General features: G+C 38.2%; 1 protein-coding gene across 1 annotated transcript in view; it reads right to left on the bottom strand.

Moving 5' to 3' along the window:
- Nucleotides 1-12,155, bottom strand: part of SCGN (secretagogin, EF-hand calcium binding protein) — a 50,508-nt gene extending 38,353 nt beyond the window's left edge. Inside the window, exons 1-3 of the mRNA XM_002816492.4 lie at nucleotides 11,940-12,155; nucleotides 10,978-11,048; nucleotides 2,818-2,910 (exon numbers count right to left, since the gene is read on the bottom strand). Coding sequence (XP_002816538.3) covers nucleotides 2,818-2,910; nucleotides 10,978-11,048; nucleotides 11,940-12,021 — 246 coding nt within the window. The 5' untranslated portion in view covers nucleotides 12,022-12,155. The remainder of the gene's footprint in view (nucleotides 1-2,817; nucleotides 2,911-10,977; nucleotides 11,049-11,939) is intronic.
- Nucleotides 12,156-23,625: the final 11,470 nt, after the last annotated feature.

The raw sequence follows: 23,625 nt of genomic DNA, 5'->3' as shown, positions 1-23,625 counted from the left end.
CATTACTGTTATTTTCTAGTTAAGGGAACTGGTCTATACAGAGATAAGGAACTTGCCAAAGTTTTGTAATTAGTGTGTAATGAAGTCAGTATTTCAGCTTGGCAATCTCAAGCCCACACTTTTAGTCAGTATGGTTTGCTGGTGAGATGCTGTATATATACAGTACTTCAGTGCAAAAGCAAGAATGGCTGCTGCCTGGCTTGATACTTGAGTGTTAGCTATGGTTTATATTCTTTTACATTATTAGTGTCTATAAGATACTACAACAGTTGACTCAAGTATGATAAATTCAACCAATCAGCTTTTTTATATGAGCACCAGTTTGACTGATTTACTTCATGCACTCCCTTGAACAAAGTTATAATAATATCTTATTCCCTTATGTAGTTATAATACTTTTTTCAGGTTTGGCTGTGTTCATTGCCAAACCTAGAGTATTGTAGTGTATGTTGTCTTCTTTCTGAGCTGTTCCCATAAACAATGGTCATGTCTTCTATAACTGAGTAGTTTGCTCAGTGTCTCATACAATACCACAGAGTGAGTCCACAACAAATGCTCTGGAAGGGATTTAGGTGTGATTAGCTCACATTCTCATTCATATTTTCTAATTGGATATAGGTCAGCTCAAGGACACACCATGTTAACAATAACTATCAGATGTTGAATGCCTGCTACATGGCAGGTACCAGCAAGGTGCTTTTGATTTATCATCTCATTAAGTCCTCACACCAGTTTTTCAGGATGAGTATAATTATCCCCTTTTTATCAATGGGAGGCAGTGCAGTTCAATGTGTGATAGGCTTTAGAGTGAAATTAAATTTCTTCTCCATTACTTACTAATTATTTGATCTTAGGTAATTTAGTTAACATATCTGTGCCTCCATTTCCTAATTTGGAAAATGGAGATAATAATATTAATATCCTGGTCCTGATGGGAAGACTAAAAGTAAGATGAGCCAGTATTTATAAACTGTTTAGGAACATACCTCATATATATCAAATAGTCAATAAATGATAACTGCCATGTTGGTAAAGATGATAAAATTGAGGCTCAGAGAAATTAAGTAACTTGCCTAAGGTTTCATATTCCACCATATTGACTTCATGCTTTTCCCATCAACCTACACAGGGTCAACTGGAACTTGGAACTGCTCTTTGAGACTAAGGGTGGACTTTTTCCCATCTTATTTTTTACTAGAAAATCCAACATGAGTCAAAGTGGGCTGATTTTTATGTCACGACTACCTGTAATTGGAGTAAGTGAAATGGTCAATGGTACAGCAAGGGAATATAGGGGAAACAAAAGGCCTTGCTGCTCCTTAGACTCATAGACTCATAACGTTTTAAGGAGCCTTGGGAACGATGCAGTCTTGCACCATCAACGTTTGTACAAACAACACCTCAATGACACTCATGTGCAGGATTACAAGACAAAATGGTTGGCCAATTACTCGGGAATGTCTATCTGTTATTAGTAAGATAATGACATAGTTTTCAGTTATTTGCTATGTTTTTCTCATTCATTAATTAGGTCAAGAAATACTGAGCACTACTATGCGCTATGCTCTGTTCCAGGTTCTGGAAAATTACAACAGTGAACATGTAGTTATGAATATTTTGTTTAGTGCACCTAACTTGCTGTTTGCATTTACTGTTCTGTTGATTGATACTTTTACATCCAGTATAATGAGAATTTTTGGTTACATATACAATTTTGCCTTTGATTAAAAGTTTGGAAACAGCTACACTCATAAATCTAGAGTTTAGTTTATTAGTTTTCTGAAAAGGCAGTCTCCTGGTGAACATGCCCACTTTTTATAAAGGGACATTATCCTGCCCTATTAACATAACTTCCTGAAGAAATTGTCCTATTATTTTCTTCAATAATACTGACTGCTCAAATATGGCAGTGTCACAGCATCAAGAGACTAGCTCTCCCAGTGTCAGGTAATATATCTAACAGGCAATTTTGACTATGAAAAAATATCTTAGCTTCAGATTGACTCATTTTCACATATAGATTTATAGCTACATAGTATGAACCTGTATAGATTCATATCTATAAGCAGGGTTCCATTAAAACCATTACCACTTATTTGGTCATGTTATTCTAGGAAAGTAACTCAAGTCTTTATCAGCAAAATAGGGATAATGTTCCATGCCTATCATCATCTTAACTACTATGGGAATACAATAACAAAATATACGTGGAAGTCCTTTCTAAACTGTAAACATTTTTGTAACTGGAAGGAGAAATGATCAGGTAAGTTGTAGACCATCCACAGCCCTACATACGTAGTATAGTTACATGCTTTAGTATGTGCTCCATAAAAGTGGGTTGAGTTGAAGTAAAGACAGATATTGTCTGTCATGCTTTTAATAATCTTAGGGATAGATCTTTCCCACCTGCACTGGGAGCTGATGCTGAAGTTTAACCTTATTTATTATCAGTAAGTTTTTCCTTATATCAATGTTCAATTTGAACAGGACACTGTATAAAGAGATAAATGGTAGATCAAGTAATTGAAAGGCCTCTATCGTTTCAATTCCCAAATTATAAAATAGGTACAAATATTGATTGACCTAAATAAAATGATAAAAGAATTGCACACTCTTTGTTACTAAGTAGATGAAAAAGGAGAGGTGATTACTTTTAAAATGTTATCTAGGCCAACTGCCTTTCAGAAATCTCTAATTTCCTGATCAAATGTAAGGTTTCCATTGTCTTTCAAAGAATATTACAGCCCAAGATGGCAAAGTAAAGAAAAAAACAGTCAAGAAGACTAGAGCCATGAAAGATACAGTCAGGAAAGTTACCTCTTTCATCTGAATGTGACCATCTTTAGAGGCGTCTTGGGTAGTCATAAATTGCTGTTTCACCTTGTGCAAATTTGCTTTCATGACCGTGTCCTGCAATTGACCAAACAGAGCCACATTAAAGCCACTGGGATCTCAAAGATATAGTTAGGATAGCAAATATTCAAAACATACCGTGTGAAAATTGTTTTTCAAACCTGGAAAGCAGGTTCCTTGGCCATTTAAAGTGATTTTACCCTTTTGTAGAAGAGAGAGCAATGCTGGGGATTTCTTGAGCAACCAAGCACTAATCAGAATCTTGACTAGGTACAATTTACAGTTAATGAGTTACTAAAATATTGATGAAAAGAAGCTTAGAGACTAGGGTGCTGAAAGAACAAATAAGAATAGTGTTATATTTGGTTGTGACAAAAGACTGTATTGTGATTACAGATTTTCTTCCCAATAACTCAGAGGTTTTACATTTTTTAACTGAAAAGTCCAGTTTTTCTGGGCCCCCAGGTGTCTGTAACTCATTTTTAATCTTCTTTTGTATTCTCTGAGGAAAAAAAATAATGAGAAGGGAGAAATAATTAAAGAGGAGACCAAAGTAATAAGGTAATTGCCGAGTTAACCAAAGATGTTACAACTCCCTTCTATGTAGAACCTTAATTGTCTTCTTTGGTGGATTTTATGGTTACTACAGTAAAAGTGACATATGTAACCAACAATAAAGAATGAATTCGGATGCAAGGGTTGAGAAGCATAGATAATCCCAAACAGTGCCCAATTCTGAGATTCTAGACTTGCTGAAATTTATGCTAAATTCATTCTCCCTAATACTATCATGCTGTCTCTTGTCCCAAGCCCTCCAGCTGTAAGTTAGAAGGGCTGAGAAGAGGTAATCCTGTTGACTCACTATCCTCCCTGTTGGTGTTGCAGGTGGAGGTGACTCAACCTTCAGCACACTGTCTGGATGCATCATCCATGCACATGTGTACAGGAGAGTTCTCTGGGTGGCCTTGGGCTAACTCAGTTCTTCTGCCTTTCTCACTTGTATTTCTCAAGAATAACCCCAGCATGTGCTGGTAATGCAACAACCTGAGATAAGGAAGAACTTGCCAGAACAACCCAGGTTCAAGATGTCCTAAAACACTTTAGCCCACCACAACATGTTGCCTTCAGGTATAAAACCCAGAAAAGACTGCTTTCTGTCAAGCACCTACCATGTGCCAAACACAATTCTGGCCCCTGGTGATATTATAGTCAGCAAAAGAGACCTGGTCTTTGCCCTCCATCACAGGCTGGTGGAAGGCATCTTTGTCCAGCCTTCCTTTCCACTGAGACCTCTCCCTAATGGGTTACAAAGAAGAGAGGAGATGGTGGAAAGAGAAGTGTGGTGGGGAATTAACAGCTGCCACATCCAGTTGCTAAGAACAGGAAAGAAGAGCAGGTGAATAAACATTTTTGGACTGCCAGCCAGAGGATGGGCACTAAGCCATGCTCTTTAACAAATATTATCTCCCTGGATCTTCACAACGGCCCTGGGAGGCAGAAAAAAATGTACTATACCCTTTAGCCCCTGGCTTCCTTGCTGGCCTGCTAGCTTCTTCCTCTTGGGGACCTTGTTTTTTTCTTTTGTGCTCCAGCTTCTTACGTGGAAATTCTCCTTTATCATTTTCCCATCACTGGCTGAGAAAATGTTTCTGTTTTTTATGTAGTCTTGACTCGGAGGGACTGTCAGTCCTCACCTCTTCCCATCAGGCTGTCATCTCTTCAGTTGACCTCTTGTATATGGCAAAGAACTTGCCAGAACAACCTATGCTCTGTTTTAGTCCTTCCTAGAACAAAATGTCCTAAAACAATTTAGCCTGGCACAACATGTTGCTCTCAGGCATAAAACCCAGGGAAGACTGCATATGGCAAATGTTTTCCAGTGAGTAGAAAATCTAGTAGAAAAGTAGTACAAACTCTCTACCTTCCAGATCTTAACATATGAAGACTAATACTCAAATTCATGATAATTTTATCCATTGCTGCAACTATAAATCAAAATATATGATTCCTTCAGATTAGTCTTTGTGATTTAGAAGCAAAAGAATAAACAAGAAAAAAAATCAGAGGAAGTTTGGCACCCTTTCTAAGGATCTGAGACACTGCCCTTTCATTTTACTGATGGAGAAAACAGGCCAGAAGGGTGATGCAGCTGAATACTGGCAGAACAATCTTGAAACCAGCACATTTGATATCTGGTCTAGTGCACTTTCCACCACACCTTGTTGTTGGTTGAGATGAGGCAGAGAGCACCTCATGGAGTCATTGCATTCCAACATTAAGTCGTTAATAAATGAGAAAGGTTCAAAAAAAATGCAAGGAGAGCTTGATGACTTGCTTTTGGGGATTTTTCAGGATGGGTTCTGGCAACTAGTTAGATAACCAGATGCTTTAAATATTATAAGACCCTGAAGGTTTGAAAGCATATTCTTAGAAAACCAGGGAACACTTCGGTCAGCAAGAACAATTTTAATGCTAGGGAATTTCCAGGGCATTATGCTAGACCTCAGCCCCTGACAATTGTCATCCATCATTGCAGGAGGTGGGTGCATAGCAAATGTTTGATGTCGGGTTATAATAGTGAGGTAGAAAAGATGCTGTGAGCTGATATGATTTAAGCTATTGGATCCTCTAATATCTGATTCTCTAAACTTCCAGGATTGGTGTGTATACTGGGTATATAGGGAACTGCCAAGTTTCGTGTCAGTCAGTAGTTTGCCTCTTCCCTGTTCAATCATACACAAACTTTTGTCAGCAAGTATAAAGATAGAATTGCACTTCCTTTTTTTTTCACTTGTTGCTTTTTGCTGCAGGGGATGATAAACAGATGAAATGCATGCAACAGAAAGAGGTTAATGAATTAATGGCTTGTATAGTTCCCAAATGGATAATAAATAGTGAGGAATAAACTTTATTTGAAATAAATTGCAGTGAAGGTGAGTCTCTTTGTGAAAAAATTAAAGTTACATGAATAAGAACTAAAAAATAGCATCTATATGTATAGCTATTTTTTTAAATTATAAACCCAAACCACTAGCATTTGTGATTGAGATGATGTATGAATCAAATGGATCTGTGTATCCTAGCCATATCAAGATCATCTGCTGTATCTCTGGCTTTGGTCCTGTATTTAGAAACCCAAAATGATTAAAATAAGAGGACTTAGACAGTCTGACTCTGTAAATATCAACCAAACATATTCATATGGTGATTATAAATGGGGAACAGTGAAGGGTCTAGTTAAAAAAAAACTGAATACCAGCCAGGTGTGGTGGCTCATGCCTGTAATCCCAGCACTTTGGGAGGCTGAGGTGGGTGGATCACGAGGTCAGGAGATTGAGACCATGCTGGCTAACATGGTGAAACCCTGTCTCTACTAAAATACAAAAAATTAGCCAGGCATGGTAGCATGCACCTGTAGTCCCAGCTACTCAGGAGGCTGAGGCAGGAGAATCGCTTGAACCCATGATGCGGAGGTTGCAGTGAGCCAAGATCGCACCACTACACTCCAGCCTGGGCAACAAAGCAACACTCCCTCTCAAAAAAAAAAAAAAAAAAAACCTTTCTAAATGAACACACACCAGACTAAAAATGTGAAAAAATACATTAGTAATTTGGAATCAAAGCATCAAGTGAAAAAATGAGAGATTATGCCTGTATCATTTGTCTAAGATAGAGCAAGTCTAACAGGTCCCTGAGGTGACAGTCTGTCTGTTGTCTTCTGTCTTCCTTTGAGTAGCTTCCTTTACTCATGAAGGACCAAAGAGTGGTGGTGAGTATGACTTAAGGCATCCTCCAAAAGCTACCCTAGCTTGGAAAACTTGCTCTCATAAACTGGAAATCATATATATATGCACACACACACATACACATATATATACATATATATACATATGATATATATGTATATATATATAATATATATATATAAAATCTTAAAAGCATTTCAGTGTTTAAGAGAGTAAGCTTCAATGATCCTGTGTGGGATAACCCCTTGGTGGATCTGAGGTAAAGTGGAGCGTAGAATAAACACTGGGAAAACTAAGGACCCAAGAAGATATTGCGTCAGCATAAGAACATATATGTTAGGTGCTTTTGCAACTAAAAGCGCCTTTCACTTGTGTTATCTTATCGGCCTTCACTGTGAAACAGGCAGGCCAAAACATTATTCTAATAATTATTATTTTATGGATAGGAAAATTGAGATCCAGGAGGTTTAAATGGTATGTTGCTATCACACAGCTCTAGGTGCAGAGATAGGGAATGAGCATCGGATTTCTGCCTCCACACATAGTTGTCCTTTCCCCCCACCATGAGTCTTCTTTGGAGTGGGCCTTCAGAGACAAGAGGTACATTTTTTTTATTCCCTGTGGAAGGTGAACAGGTTCTTTGAGACTCCAAGTTCTTCTGTCAACCAGGTTACCTCATGTGACATCCCACTAATCGTGGTGGGATTAACCTGTTTAGTCTCAGCACCAAAGATTTTGTGTGTGCTTACATTTGAGGGTTCATGTACCACACAGGAAAAGCACAATGGAAATCACTCAACAGGGTTGAACTTCACTTTGAATTTCAGCTTGATCTTTTAAATTAAGAACTCCACAAGTATAGCATTCATTTCTTTTTCTCTGGAACACAGGATCCATTGGATGAATAAATGATTCTTTATGATGGGCTGGGCATTCCCAAAGGAAGTTAACTAACATAGGTCATGTTGGTGAAAAATTAGATTTTAAAGTAAATAAATGTGAAGCCAAAGAAGCAGTGGCCAGATTCTACATTACCTTTAGTTTGAGGACACAGAATCTTGGCTTCTGTCTTCTCAGACCCCTAACCCCGATGCTCATGACTATCCCTTTGACCTAAAGCAAAAGAAACTGGGGCTTCCTCTGTTGTAATTTCCCATCAGTCATTATCTGAGACTCTAGGCTCCAGCAGGGTACTATAATCCCTGAAGTATTGAAAGAGGCCCAGGATGTGATACAGTCTGTATGTGAGGGGTATGCACACATATAATCTGATGCTTATCCATGGACTGGCTAAAATCTCAGCATTTGGAAAGAAAAGTTTTGCAGGGAGTAACAGAAACAGCAGCAATTGTAGCTGATGGTTCCATTAAGTCAATCCCCTCCAAGGCTCTGAGGAATAGGTAATTACAAGCAGGCTGGTTTGCTCTCCTGGATAGACTACCAGGCAGCTTGCTGTTAGAAACCTCAAAATACCTTCTTCTGAGATCTCTGTGATCCGCTAATCAGCAGAGGAAAGTAGAGCTATTCATGCCTCTGAAGGTTGGCTTACCACTGCTGAACACCAGAGCAAGGGGCTGCCTGATTGTGGCGGCCTCCCTGCTGCTGGATTCTGTACTCACTGGGCATTACCAATCAAAAGCAGGTGTCACAATCAAATGGTGACTGTTCCTCAACTGAAGGGCCTTCCATTTTGGAAGTCCTGCCCTATTGTTAAGAACTTGCTTAAGGTCCACTTATTACTCATCAGAGACAAAACCCAAGATTAGGAATAGCTTCCTTAATCATGGTTGTCCAGGTAGCATGGAGTGCCCAGTGAAAGTCCCTGCAAACACACTCCCCAGAGTAATGCCTCAGCGTTTTGAAAGGCATCCAATGGCAGATGATATCATTTCTAGTTAAGAGTTCAAATTTATCATCCTGGCTCCAAAAGCTTTCTTCCCAGCCAAGGGCTCATGAGATGTGCCTGGGGCTATTGCCACAGCTCAGTGGGATTGGCCTAATTATATCAGAATCCCCTCTCCAAAAGTCACTGTTCCTAGAGGAAAAGAGGGTAAAAAAACATGCAAACTGACTTTGAGTGCTTTTAAAATGAAAGATCCTTGGCAGACCCCAAATGTACTTAAATACCTACAGGATGAGACCTAGGGGTCTGCATTTTAACAAAAAAATATAATTCTCAGGCATACTGAAATTTGATTTGCACTAGGTTAAGGATTATGAGATCTTCCAACCCCCGTTCCAGCCTCAGAGACATTTGCACTGAATGCAGTTGCGCAGGACACCAGTGAGTCCTTTGTTGTCCTCTTTCCTCGAGGATTATGCTTGCCCCTGTGTAAGAGCATTAGTCCATGGACCAGGTCTGAGATAGGGGCAATGATAAAAACAGCCAAGCTGCAAGAGATGACATCCCTCTTTTCTGTCACAATGGCAACAATGCTTCTAAGCTTAGCCAAGATCTCAGATGAAGATATCTCACAGCATCCTCAACTTAGAGCAGACCCCAACTCGATGAATGGATATTAGATACTCCAGCTTCAACAGTGACAGCAAGTTTTCTCCTCCCTTTTATAAATCACTAGAACAAGGAGCCCTCTGAAAAGGTGAGAAGTTCCAGGTCCCTGAGGATAGATTTTTAGGAGCTGGCCATCCCATTTATTCCAAGATTTTGAATGGTTTTAACTTCATCTTTTTGCTTTCCTCAAATACCCATGTCTATGATAGATAAGATGGGTTGCTGGAATACGATGAGCCTTACATTTACAGATGTAAGTAGAAGCCCTGTGGGCAAGGCTGGTGGGCTTCACCATGGGCTGCTGGCATGTGAAAGTGGCTGGCTAGATTGAAGCAGAAGCCTCACCCGGGGGAGGCTTCCTCAGCTCTACCTGTAGCTTGTGTAGGTACAAGAATGAAGGATAAAGAGGAGTGTGTGCGAGTAGTCTGACCAGAGGAAAGAAGGGGCTTGTGTCTCTATCCTTCTCATCTGCTGATCCTTTTACTTCACAGGCTGCACAGGGTAAGGGGTGGAGTGCAGGCAGACAAAGAGCAATAAAAGGTACAGGGAAAGCGAGATAAGAGACAAAGAAAAGGGTGAATGAGAAAATGAGGAGAAAAGAAATGAAGGTCAAAAAGAGAGATAGGAAAGAAGAAAGGAGAAATAGAAGACATGGGGAGAGGAGAGACCAAAAGAGCTTTGAGAAGCAGAGAGACTGGAAAAAGAATGGGAAAACACAGAGACAGAGAGATGGAGAAAAAAATGAGAAACAGAGACAAGAAAGATGAGCAACAGAGAGGTCAGAGAGAAAGGCAAGAAACAGTAGGAGATGAGAGCCATGAAACACAGAGATGAGAAACAGAAGTGAGCAGAAAAATGACAGAGATAGACATAAAAAAAGAGAGAGAGACAGAATATGAGAGGCAGACAGAAATAGAGGGGCACCAAGAGATCTGTATGGCTGAAGGAGGCAGAAGCCAGCCCTTTTGTTTCTGAACTGGCTTCTCCTGCCCCCCACATACCCTTCCCATGTTCTCAACAGTGGTGAAGAGCTCCTTGTTCCCTCACTGAGCTCTCACATGAGAATGTGATGCACTTCTATTCTTCAGATAAACAGCTGAAGGATAAGGACAAACTATCTCCATCATTCATTTAAATTCAATTGTCCCTAGAACGTCTCCTTCTACTTTGCATGCCCTACTGGAGCTTTCATCAGATGGAGCCCATCCCCAGGCTGGCCTCTGCTCATGTGTTTCTGTGTAAAATTTTTCTCTGCTTTGGTACAGAGACTTTCAAGAGTTCATTTACATCTCCCAAGGACAGATTTACCATCAGATGGACACTAGATATATTGGCTTCCATTTGTATCTGGGCTCTGGGTATGCTGGTTGCTTTCTGGTTTGTCATTCCCTGAAAAATCTGTAACCTCTTCTAATAAAATGAGTAATGGAAAAATGATTTTAAATGGTTTGTGGTTTGCTATCAGAGGAGTATCATACATATTAAACACCCAGAACCTTAATGTGCTTAACATCTTTTCCAGCTTTTTGAACAAAGTGGGCTACTTTATCCCCAGGTATAAATCAATTAGCAGAGACATAACCAAGGAGATGTTCAAAACCAAGTTAACTGAGTCTACAGTTAGGATCTCTGAGTGGATGACAGATGTTACACTGAAAGTCAGTAACCAGCATGTCTAATGCTACAGTTGCACCTTTTATAAAACCTGCCTAAATCCCTCTGTGTTGCTAGGAGAGGGAGAGAAATTACATACACGCAAGGAAGAAAGGAAGTGAGTTGGAATTAATAGGTACAAATCAATATAAGACTTGGATGTGTGTATCTTACTAAGAGGCATAAATTAAGGCTTAGTGTGCAAGTACTTACATCAGTACCCAGTTTCATCAACATGTGGAGAAAGAAAGCATCGAGTTCCTTCTCTTCTATGTAACCTTTTTCTAAATGCGAGAAAATAAACATAAATAATACTAACATATAAAGTAACACGACAGTATTTATCTAAATATGTTTTTAATCTCACAATTTACAAAGCTTCCATCAACACTATTTTCTGTTATTCCAATAACAAAGTGCCAACACCTACCTCTAGAATACATGGGTTTGAAGAGTAAACACTGTTCCAGAATAAGTGCTTTATGCTAGGGTTTATGTTACTGCTTGGAAAAGGAAGGCTATTAAGTACATGAATTTTAATCAACGAATAAACATGAACTTTACAATAAAATTTAACCCCAAAATTTCTGAAGCTTGGAGAAACTTAACAGGTGTAAGTATTGAATCCCAGTTTGCAGAGTTAAGACACACCTTTTAGATATTTTGTTTCTTTATTAATAAAAACAAATATTAAGTAGTTCCATTTTATTTTTCAAGTAGTTTTTTGGTGGAGGAGTCGTTTTGAAAGTGATAAAATTTATTCTCATTTTGAAAGACTGAGGGGTGTACAACAAAGTCACTGAGTAAAAGTGAGCCCATTTAGGGAAGGATGACTTCAAATAGCTGAGTCTCAGCCCACAAGCCTTGAACATATACAATGATATTAATCATTATATATACAATATATATGCATGTCTACCATATATGACGCGCGCACACAAAGAGAGATTGGAAAGGGGAAAGTGGAAATTCACTACCCAGAATTTTAACAAGGTATATAGATGTGTATCACCAGTATGCCAAACGTCTGTTAATGATACTGTATTAGGTACACTGCATTAACAACCCAGGTCAATAACTTTTCCTACAGTAAAGGGGAAACTCTAGGTCCTTTCAGAGGGCTGAGCTTGGAGCCACGTCTACACCTGAGTGTGCAAGAGGCTTGTTCTACTCACCATCCGCATCAAAGCGCTGCCAGACCTGCCAGAAGCCAGCGGCGTCCAGGCGCCCCGGAGTCGGTTCGCGGGCGCTGTCCATGGTGTTGACGACGAAGACCAGGCACCGGCGCGAGAGGACCTAGACAACTTTGGTAAGGACTCCTTTACCGTATTTCTTGACTCCCTCTCCTGCTTCTTTCGCTATCTGATTAGCTTCGAGTAACTGTTGCTGGGGAGGACGCGAGCGCTGCTGGCCGTGGCGTCGCTGAGCCGTCCCTCAGCCCTCAGCAAAACCAGCTGCTGGAAGCCCGCCCCGCTCCTGGCGCGCCTGTCCCCGCCCCGCCCTGCGCGCTGTCCTGGCAGATCCTGTCTGTCTCCGCGCTGTCGGGGATTCAGGAAGAAAGAAACTGTCTCCAGGCGTCCACGGCTCACTGCTTTTGCCCTTTAACTTGCTTGTCAGACTCAGAGAAGACATCCCTCTTACGTTTGACTCACTTTCCAAACTTGCGTCTCAAGGGGTTTTCTAGGGAGAGCTACCTCATTTAAAGGGTTGCAAGAAGTGTCAGTGTTAGGGCCCTTTGGGCTTGAGGATTTAGAAATGTAGTGTGTGTGGAGAGGGCAGGTGAGAAGGGATGGTGATAGTGGTAAGTGGTTCCCTTTAAGCAAGGAGTAAGTCAACAGCAATTATTGAGTCCTGATTGTATAGGACATACACATTGCTGTACCATAATGCACTATAAGGACTTGCAACTAAGTAGGGATACTGCAATTCACTGTGATTTAAAGTAGCATCATTAGGATGCTGAGGAAAATATAAACTAAGCCATACTCTACCAGGAAAAGAGAGTCTGGGGGAGATGTGTCTGCCTGCAGGGTACTTAGGTAGAAGGCTTAGATGATTGTGTTTGGCTCCTAAGAGCCACATTAAGACCAAAGGATAAAAATCAGTTGGAGGAACACAGAGTTTCTAACAATCAGGACTGTTCAAAATTGGGCAATGCTCTGTGGAAAAGTGTACAAACTACACTGATACCTTTTGACTATATATTTAGAAGATTTCGTTGGATAATCTATAGAAAGTGCTTGGATATTAGATAAGAAGGTTGAACCAGATGTAAATCTTCTTTATGGCACACTGACTCTGGTTTTAGCATTCAGATGTATTTACGAAAAGCCCGCACGCATAAGTCATCTAAACCAGAGTAATGAAAAGAACATGACACTCAAGGTCAGATAGCCCTGGGTCGGGATCCGAGTTCCATTATTTACCAGCTTTGTGAACTGCACCATTAGTTCTCATCTCCCTAAGCCTCAATTTTATTATCTATAAAACGAAGATTAAAACATCTGTTTTGGAGGGTTGCTGTGAGGATCAGAACCACACATAGTAATGCACAATGAATTATAGCTGCTATGGTGTTGTAGCTGATGACGGGTGACTCTATTAGAGAAAACAAGTAAAGTCTAAGAGACTGTCACAGCCAAGAGGAACCTAATGAAAAATGACAAAGAAATGTGATGTTTTATCCTGGATGTGATGCTGGAACAGAAAAAGGCCATTAGGTAAAAATTAAGAAAATTTAAATAAATATGGACTTTAGCTAATAATAATGAAAAAAATGGTTCAGAAGAAAACAGTTCTGGGTTCAGGGCCCAGCTTTGCCTCTTACTAGTTGTGTGTGATATTGGGCAAGTTACTCAAAAGAAGCCTCACTTTCTTTGACTGTAAAATGGGAATAATAGTAGTATTTACCCTGTGTTATTATCATAAAGGTCAAATTAAAAAATCATATAAACCTATTGTCACAGTATATACAGTAACATTCAGTGTAAGTTAGTTACTAAAATGATGAATCTTCCATACATACATATTTGGAAGATGGTGAAGTAAACTTCAGGATTTTTGAGGACTGTGGCTTAGCCTAAAGGAGGAAAAGCAGTATTATCACCAATGAAGAAAGTGCTGGTTACAAAAATTGGAGAAAAGCATATGTAGCATAGGAGAAGAGCATATGTAGCATAGGAAGGTGTAAGGGTTCAGTATCTGTAATTATCATCTGTGACTTTAGGAAATTAGTGGATACAATGTCAAGCACCAGTTAGGAAAAGTAATTGGTATAAACTCACCGGGGCTGATCTTGTTTTCCGACAAATAGTGGAAAAAGATAAAACAAGGCAGATTTCAGAAGTAATAATCAAGATCTAACATGGAGGGATGGTTAAATAAATGATAGTAAATATCTATGATGGGCTTCGCTGCATACACAGAAATCTTGACTTTGAAGCTTGCTGATCCAGAAACCTTCTCAAAACATAAGGTTAAGATTAAAAAGCAAGTTACAAAAGTGTACATATATGATGACTCAATTCTGTAAAATAAAATACATGTTTCTACACATAGAAAACATGGAAGATGTATATTAATGACATTAATGATCTGTTTCTCCGGAGTGGGGAAGAGGGAGGCTCACAGATGATTTCAATTTTGCTATTTGTAATTCTTTTATCTTAAAACTTTGTGCAGTAAGCATATAATGCAAGCTATTATACTTTTTTAAAGTTGTAAAAGTGAAATCTAGGGAAAGAAGAAGAAAAGTACAGCCGCAAAGATTACTGTTCTTGGGACTGGAGAACAAACAGAACTTGGAACACTTTCCAGGAGCCTGTCATCTGGAGCTCTCTGGGGAGCTGCAGTCTCCATTCAATGATTTATTTCCTGTTTTCTTTGCATCCAAATATTTATCATGGCACTGGGTAGGGAGATACTGCTTAGGAATCCTGCATTCCCTCATATAAAAGTTTCTCTTTGAGAAAATCATCCAAGCCCTTAACAGAGAAGAGAGCCAGTAGGAAGGTATTTAAAGATCCTATAGGAGACACCTGTAAGACTGTCTCATTGGAAAAGCTCTCCTGCCTAAAAATGGAGTGATGGAGATAGTGATGAAAGAACCAGAGTGGTTTATCAGAGTCCCTTCCTGTCCAAAAAGAGAACTCAGAGTAAAGCAAATATTCAGCAGCTGGAATCAAGTTGAAATACATTATGCATCTTATGGATTAATTAGCACCTTCCACAGAGATTCTGATTTAAATGGTTTGGAGAAAGACCTCTACACTGATATTTTTTTAAGTGTTCCCCTAGGGATTACATTAGAACCACTGACTAACCTTTTGTCTATAAGTTTCCTGCTGCTCATATTCTGGTCATTTTATTATTTAGGTATGGCGTCTCTGAAGGGTAATCGAGAAAAGGAAAAAACTTCTAAAGAATTAACATTACTTTCTTATTAATATACTGTCTCTTTCAAAAAGAGGTTAGAATTTATACTTACATGTCATCCTGGTAAGTTTTGACAATTGATGGCTAAAACTAGAGACTAAAATCAGTTGTTTTTCTTTTTTCCCTACTGATTTCATTTTCTCCTGCAATCATTTCCTGCTTTTCTCATCAGCATAGCTAATTGATGGTTAGTTGTACAAGAAGCGGCAGTGGTCTCTAATTTGAAGCATTGCTAATTAACCCTGATGCATCCATTCAATTCTAAGCTAAAATATCTGCATCTTTTTACAAACTCAGAATGATATTTCTAACTGGAAATATAAACAATACTCATCTTCCTATGTTGTTGAACATTCAAGCATTGTAGCCATCTCACAGACTATATAGTAGACTTTAGAATTCAAAGAGACAGCCTTGGTTTAAAGCCACATCAGTTCCAAAGGGCCATGCAAGCAGAACAAAAGAAATTGGACAGTGGTTTTCATAAGAAAATAAGAAAACACTAGAAATAGAGTTATTTTTAAAATATATACATTTTACTGTTTCCTTTGCAATCACATGAATAGTACAGATAATTTAAACAATATAGATTAGAAAAACTACGAAACAAGAAAGAAAAGTTTCTTCCTAGAAACTTTTTTTGACACCTAGAGATAACTAGCAATAAGAACATATGGGTTTATGTCCTTACAGTAACTTTTTATATGCACAAAAAGTAGATTATACTGCTCTGTAACTTGCTTATTTCACTTAACATTATGAAGCATGTCATTAAATATTCTTCTATGATATTATTTTAATGTCGGTATTATCATAATTTATTTAACTAACATCCTCATTTTAGACTTTTCAATTGTCCCTAGGTTTTCACTATCATAAACTGTTACAGCTAAATTTGCACACTCTAGTAATTATTTCTTCGAGATAAAGTTCTAAAGGCACAAGTGCTGGGCTAAACAATGTATAACATCGTAAGTCTTTATAACATAAGGTTAAAAGTGGCCTCTAGCTGAATTTTACTGATTTATACTGCTATTAGCAGTGGAAGAGATACCTTTTTACACCATTCCTAACAATAAAAATAAAAATCTTTGAATAGTTTAAAGTAGTAGTTAATAGTGATTTTATAGGTGGTTGTTTGGGGTAATTTGGGATTTTTTAAGAGGTGGACTAAGTGTTAAAGTTAAAAGCCTATCACACTCCAGTGGCTCTTCAAAATTTCTTGTCCTCTCTCCCCTTCCTACCCCACAGAACATAGCATCTGGCACTGTGTCTTGCAAACAGTGGCTATTTAGTATTCTATATTACCCCAATGATACCATCTTTTCTTAAGGAGTTGATATCACTAAATTATGAAAGAAGACTTTTGTAACCTGACTAAAGCACAAAACCAGTGCTTTAAAAGCTCTAGGTCTGTTAAAATAAGTTGAAACTGTAAATGTTTTTCCAGCCACTTATACAGCCATCTTCTTACAAACTTTATAATACAAATGCATAGTGTAGCTTTTTAAATTTATTTTCTTCCTATTTTTCCCCTTCTGGGTCTACATTCCTAAATTATATAGCAGTTTTATCTCAGCACCAAGTCTGATACATAGTACTTACTAAACAAATGGTAAGTGTAGCTAAATCTAGGTGTCTACACAGAATAAGGACATTATTATATTTATTTCCCAAATAGTTTGTAAATTTTGTTCAGAAAATATTGATACCTTAATAACCATTTCTTTTTTAACTTAAATATATATGTACTTAACTTGTTAATTTGCAGCTTTTTAAAATATAATCATTTCAAAGCTATAAATTTCCCTCCAAGTAAGGCTTAAGAGACATCCTATGAGTTTTGCTTAATTATAATTTTCTTCTGATTCCCACTGTGATTTCTCTTGGACCATGAGTTAAAATATTCCTAAATTCTAAATACACATGGTTTATGTAACTTCTTTGTTATTGATTTTTAAATTTAATTGCATTGTAGGTGGAGAATGTGATCTATAGTAGCCATCTTTTGAAATTTGTTGAGGATTGCTTTATGGCCTTTTATAAAGTAAATATTCATAAATTTTTAGAGTGTGCTTTAAAAAATATGAATTTCTCCATTTGGTGATGTAGTATTCTATGTATGTTCATCACATCAGGTATGTTAGTTACATTGTTTAAACTTCTATATCCTTACTGATTTTTTGCCTGCATATGTTTAAGTCTTCTATTCTGATGGTGGATCTGACTGGTTCTTCTTGTCATTATTTGCATTTTTTGTTTAATGTATTTTGAGACTATGTGACAGGGTGAATATTGATTAAAAGTTATCTGTTCTTGGTGAACAAATTCCTTTTATTATTGTGTAGTGACCTTTTATCTCTTGTAAATTTTTTTGCTCTATTAAAGTTTATTTTACCTAATATTATTATAGGTACATCCACTTTCTTTTGTAGTATTTGCTTCATCTAGCTACTTTTATCCATTTACATTCATCATCTTGCATGTTTTAGATTGTATCCATAGACTATTTAGCTATTTTTACTTATCATAATTACTGATATATTTGGATTTATTTCATGTTATTTTTCCTGCCTTCTGTATGCTTATTTTTCCCTTCTGTCCTCTCTGCTTTTTGCTTGATAAAGTTTTTTGTTTCATTTAGTTTTTCCTATTTATTAACTTGGAAATTGTATATTCATCTTCTGTTTCAGTTTTTTTAATCCTAGCGATATCAACATGCATACATGACTTTTAAAGTAAAAATTAATACATTTACAGCCCTTGCACATAACGTTAAAACCTTAGGATATTTTAGAACTGTCCACCCCATCCCAACTTACATACTATTGTTATTATGTATTTTAAGTGTATTTTAAATCCACAAAATATTACCATTATTTTTTCATCTAGTAATATTTGTTTAGACTTTCCCATATATTTGTTATTGTTTTTGCTCATCTAATTCTTCTTGCATTTCAGAAATTCCATCTGGGATTACTCTTATTCTTCTGAAAGTTCATCCTTTAAAATCCCCTTTACTCGAGGTCTGTTGGAGGAAAAGTCATCATCTGTCTGAAAATGTCTTTATTTCATCTTTGCTCTTGACAAAAAAACATTGCCAGATACTGATTTTTGTGTTGACAGCTACTTTCTCTTAGAACGCTGAGATTATCTTTCCCTCAGGACCTTCTGAATGCCTTTGGTGCTGTTGAGAAGTCAGCTGTTTGTCTCTATGTAATTCCCTTGTAGGTCTCCGTTGTTTTGCTCTGGCTGCTTTAAGGATTTTTCTCTGTCTTTGGAGTTCTGTGGTTTTAGTACAATATGTCTAGAGATTTTTTTTATCCTGCTTAAAATTCATGGGGCTACTTGAATCTGTGATTTGATATCTCTCATTAGCTCTAGAAAAGTCTCAGCCATTTATTCTTTAATTTCTCTCTCTCCACTCCTTCCCTCCCCCTAACCATCTCTCTCCGCTTTTCTCCTGGGATTCTAATTAGAAATATATTAATCCTTCTCACTCTAAGTCTCCTCCTCATCATTACTATTCATATTTTCTGCCACTTTGTTTCTTTGTGCTGCATATTGCATGATTTTTTCAGATCCATCTTTTAATTCACTGATGCTCAGTGCAGCTATATTGAATCAATTGTTAAAGTCATCATTTAAGTTTTTAACATTATATATTTTGTTCTTTTTAAAATATGTTTGATTATGTCTCATAGTTTCTTGTTCTCTCATATTTTCCATCTTTTATTGATTTAAACTGATTAAAAATAACTATTGAACATTCCATTTTTTATTTTTCCCATCTCTGAAGTCTGATTCTACTGTGTGTTATTCCTGCTAGATCTCACTAATAGTGACTTATTTTCTTATGTTATTTTTATAATTTTGACTGTATACATTCATAAGTCTTGGAACTTTGTCTATGGGAATACTTTAAAGCCTAGGCTGAAGGTGAATTCCTCCAGAGAGGATTTGCATTTGCTTATAACAGATGTCTAAGGCATTATCTGCCCAAGGCAACTTTAAACTAAATTCATAGACTGAGGTTTTTTTGTTTTGTTTAACACCCAGTTAGAATGAATTCAGACAGCAAACATGTATGAGGGCCAATTTGTGGTTAGGAATTCTTAAGTTAGATGATTTTTCTCTTCCATCTGCACCGCAGTTTGGAATAGATATTTTTTAATGAAGTCACTTGGGCTTTATTATTTCTAGATTCCATTAACATTGATGGGACTCCTCCTTAGGCTTTCTCTCTTGATGCTGTGAAATTTGAAGGAAAATTCACCTGATTTGCTAAATATTTTCAAAGCAGAAACTAGATCCAGCCTACACTTACCTCTCTGCATTTCTATTTTCACTTAGCTGAGACCCTTAGTATCTTTTACTAAATGGTCCATGCATCAGAGTATTTTTAAGAGTTTGAAAATAGTCTGTCCAACATTTTCAGTTTTTCTTCAGTGGCTGGGTGCGATGGTTAATACGGAGTGTCAACTTGATTGGATCGAAGGATGCAAAGTATTGATCCTGGGTGTGTCTGTGAGGGTGTTGCCAAAGGAGATTAACATTTGAGTCAGTGGGCTGGGAAAGGCAGACCCACCATTAATCTGGGTGGGCACCATCTAATCAGCTGCCAGTGTGGCCAGAATATAAAAACAGGTAGAAAAATGTGAAAAGGCTAGATTGGCTTAGCCTCCCAGTTTACATCTTTCTCCTGTGCTGGATGGTTACTGCCCTCGAACACTGGACTCCAAGTTCTTCAGCTTTGGGACTCAGACTAACTTCATTGCTCCTCAGCTTGCAGACAGCCTATTGTTGGACATCATGATCTTGTGAGTTAATACTACTTAATAAACTCCCCTTTATATATATGTGTGTGTGTGTGTGTGTGTGTATCTTATTGGTTCTGTCCCTCTAGAGAACCTAGACTAATACAGTGGGTGAGCAGCATACTTCATCCACCACATTGTTAGAGATCATTGAGTTCTTAATGTCAAGACTCCTTTTAAAAATTTTAATTTTTCTGTGTAGATGCTAAATTAAAAAGTGTGAAACTTTATTTTTTGTAAATCTCAATCATTACAGTGATGAACAGGTTTGGTGTGGCTTCTTTTCTTCTCTCTTTCTTTCTTTGTCCTTTCTTTCCTTCTTTCTTTTTCTTTCCTTTTCTTTCTTCTTTCTTTCATCCTTCTGTCTTTTTTTTCTTTCTGTCCTTCTTTCCTTTCTTTTTTCAACACTGTAAAGTTCTTCTACCCATGGTATTCTTTTTGAGAATAGAGTAGATGCCTGAGGCTAAAGACACAACAAAGAAGAAAGTGATTTATAAAATTTGCTTGTCACACATGCTTATGAATGTATGTATAATCGTGTGTGCATAATTATAATGTCTTATCTTCGTCAGTCTTGGAATTTCAGAGATATTATTATTATAGGCTGAAACATTTTCTGCAAACCTTTGAAGACTTGAATAAAGCCAGCTGGTGAATTACAATGCAGGATGGAATAAGTACAAATTTACCAGATAATCTGGATATTTAATTAGCTGCTTGACTGCTGCTGATTACAAACCTCCCCTGCAATCCCACTAGGAAAGGGCTGCTCTCAATGTGCTCCACACAGTTAAGTCCTCTGAATGCATAAAGATGAAGAGAGTTGGAATGACAGCAACTGCCATGCTAAATTCAGATGATCCACCTAAAACTTCCATCACTAGATCTGGAAAGGAGTTTTTACAGCATCTAATTCAGAGTTTTCCAAACCTTCCCTGCTCATAGTCTAATTTGGGTTAGGGGTGCTCATACAATATAAAGATTCCTGGTTGCTATCCAAGATCTGATGGATTAATATTCCTAGAGCAAGGGCCTAGAATCTGTATTTTAAAAAAGCCATCTAGGAGATTTTAATTATCTATAAAATTTGGGAAACACTGATCTAGCATTGTTGAGAAAAACAAGACCCAGACAGATGGGATGCCTAAGGTCACCCAGGTTTCCTGACTAGCTGTCTTGTATCCTTTTCTTTACATCTATGGAAAGTTGTGGGGAAGGATAAAACTGACCTGTATCATCTGCCTGCAACTGCCCAGTCATGGCAGTGGGCACATGAGAGCACTTGGACAAGTTAAGAGAGCACCAAAGACATATGCGTTAGGGATTGTACTTTCCCTAATCATGAAGGATCTTTTAAGGATCCTTATGAAAGATCCTATGAAGGATCTTTTTAAGGATTAAACAGAACAAACTACTTCATTCTTCAAATCCTAGTGGTTGAGAGTGAAGGGCAACAGGATTTCACTGGGTTGCTTGTTTTCTTCCAGTTTCTACCTCATTCAAACTGGAAGTCCTTTGCACACAAAGCTTTGCCTAGTGTGATATCTCCTGGTGCACATTTAAACGCCAGCCAAGGCTTATGCTTGGTAACCGGAGTTTTCTATGTAGAGGAAGGTGAGTGGCTTTAGGTCATAGTATTGTGTGTATGCCTATTAATGTCTAGAGCCAGCAGTAAGTGCACAGGAGGGGTTCAAGTTTTCTGCTTGGGACTGAAAGGGACACTTCCAAGGAAAGAAAAAAGTTGGGGCATGCACAGGAGGGTTCTAGCATTCTGACCTTTTGTGCCTGATTTAAACTGGTATTTTCCCAAGAACGAATGCATTTGTGTGCAGCATGCCAAGAGTTGAGCCTCTTTTCAGAGAAAGGTTAATATTTTTCTAGGTGCCTACCCAAACTTTCATGGGAGAGTCCAACTTAACAGATTCCTCAAATAAACAAAACAAACAAAGGTTCACTTGTTTCCTGGGGATAGCTGCCTCTGTGTTGAACAGAATGCATTTCATGAGGCTATAAGCAACTGCTGAGATGTTTGCATTTTCAGAAAGCTCAGAGATTCATCAATATTTACCTGGAGAGATTTCAAGTTGTTTTGCTGACATTACGTGGACTAATATTTCCTTGATAGAAATCTGGCAAATCCAGTTGCCAAATACCTCTATGCTAAATTTAAAAGGAATGGCAGAGTTACCCATGGGTAACAGTTTGATTCCAAACATGAACTTGTCTTGTATCTAAAAGCCAAGCTCTTTGGAGCTTCTATTCAGACATAGACAGAAGGAAATACAGCACAGGACTGAAAGAGGGTGTGATCTTAGAAGGAGCTCATGTTTCCAGCTTCTTACCCTGTTTGTTTTAGGGAATCCATTAAATAACACCCCCTTTTCCCCAATAGAGAAATACAATACAGAGCTAGGTGAAAAATCAAAATACTAGCTTTATCACTAATAAAAGCTAGAAGGGAGGATATGGCTAATATGTGAGCATCATAGGCTTCCTAATATTTTCTGATTTCCAAAAGAAATGTACCCACAAGCCACAGGAAGAGCTGAGCAGCCACAGGCATCTCCATCATAGGAAGAGGCTAAGCTTATCATGTGGTACAGAAGAGGCCAGAGTGCACCTCGGGGTAGGCAGAGCTATGGAGTCAGCATACTCAGCCCCTGTTATGGACTGAATTGTGTCCCCTCACAATTCATATATTGAAGTTCTAACCCCCAATATGGCTGTAGTTGGAGATAGGGCCTTGAGGGAGGTAATTAAGATTAAATGGTGTCATAAGGATGGGGCCCTAATCTGATGGGATTGGTGTCCTTATAAGAAGAGGAAGCAAGAACAGAGATTGATTCCTCTCCCTGTATGCATAGATGAAAAGTTATGTAAGCTCACAGTGGGAATGTGACTGTCTTCAAGTCAGGAAGCGAGGCCTCACCAGAAACCAACTGTGATGGCATCTTGATCATTTTAGCCCCCAGAACTGTGAGAAAATCAATTTCTGTTGACTAAGTCACCCGGTCTGTGGTATTTTGCTGTGGCAGCCCAAGCAGACTAATATAGCCCCTTTTTCTAAATTCACCAATTTATAAAATCACTAAGTTCACCAGTGGGAAGGAGAGAGGAGATACATGTGCATCTGAAGAAAAATGGCAATTATTTAGTTCACATTTCCCCTTTTGGGGTATGGAATGGAAACAGCCTCCCTTTTGTGGACATTTGAGGAGAGGAGAACAAGCATTCCTCCTTAACATGATCCCCATGGGAATGCTGCCTCTAATTATTTCTGACAGGTGGTGTGTCCAGCCTCTGACCCAAATACCAAGGAACAAAGTCTCCTCCTCCTGAGTCATCCCACTCCACCTTTGGAGAGCTCTGACTCAGGGAAAATTGCCTTTAATAAAGTCTGCACCTTGCAGTGCTCCAACATAAGCCACAGAAATCTAGGCTGAAGCTTCTCTCATTTCACAGATTTACAGACATTTAAGGATACCTGTCTCTTACCTCCTTATTCTTCCGTTTCTTCTGTTAAACACACATGGGTCTCTTAATAGCACCAAGTGGTCCCCAGGACACTCTAGTGGGTTTCTAGCCATTAGGTCCTTCTGCTGGGGACCTT

The sequence above is a fragment of the Pongo abelii genome, chromosome 5 (genome assembly GCF_028885655.2).
Source record: "Pongo abelii isolate AG06213 chromosome 5, NHGRI_mPonAbe1-v2.0_pri, whole genome shotgun sequence".
Lineage (NCBI taxonomy): Eukaryota > Metazoa > Chordata > Mammalia > Primates > Hominidae > Pongo > Pongo abelii.
Note: the sequence above shows the minus strand (reverse complement) of the source record. Positions and strands in the feature narration are given on the sequence as shown.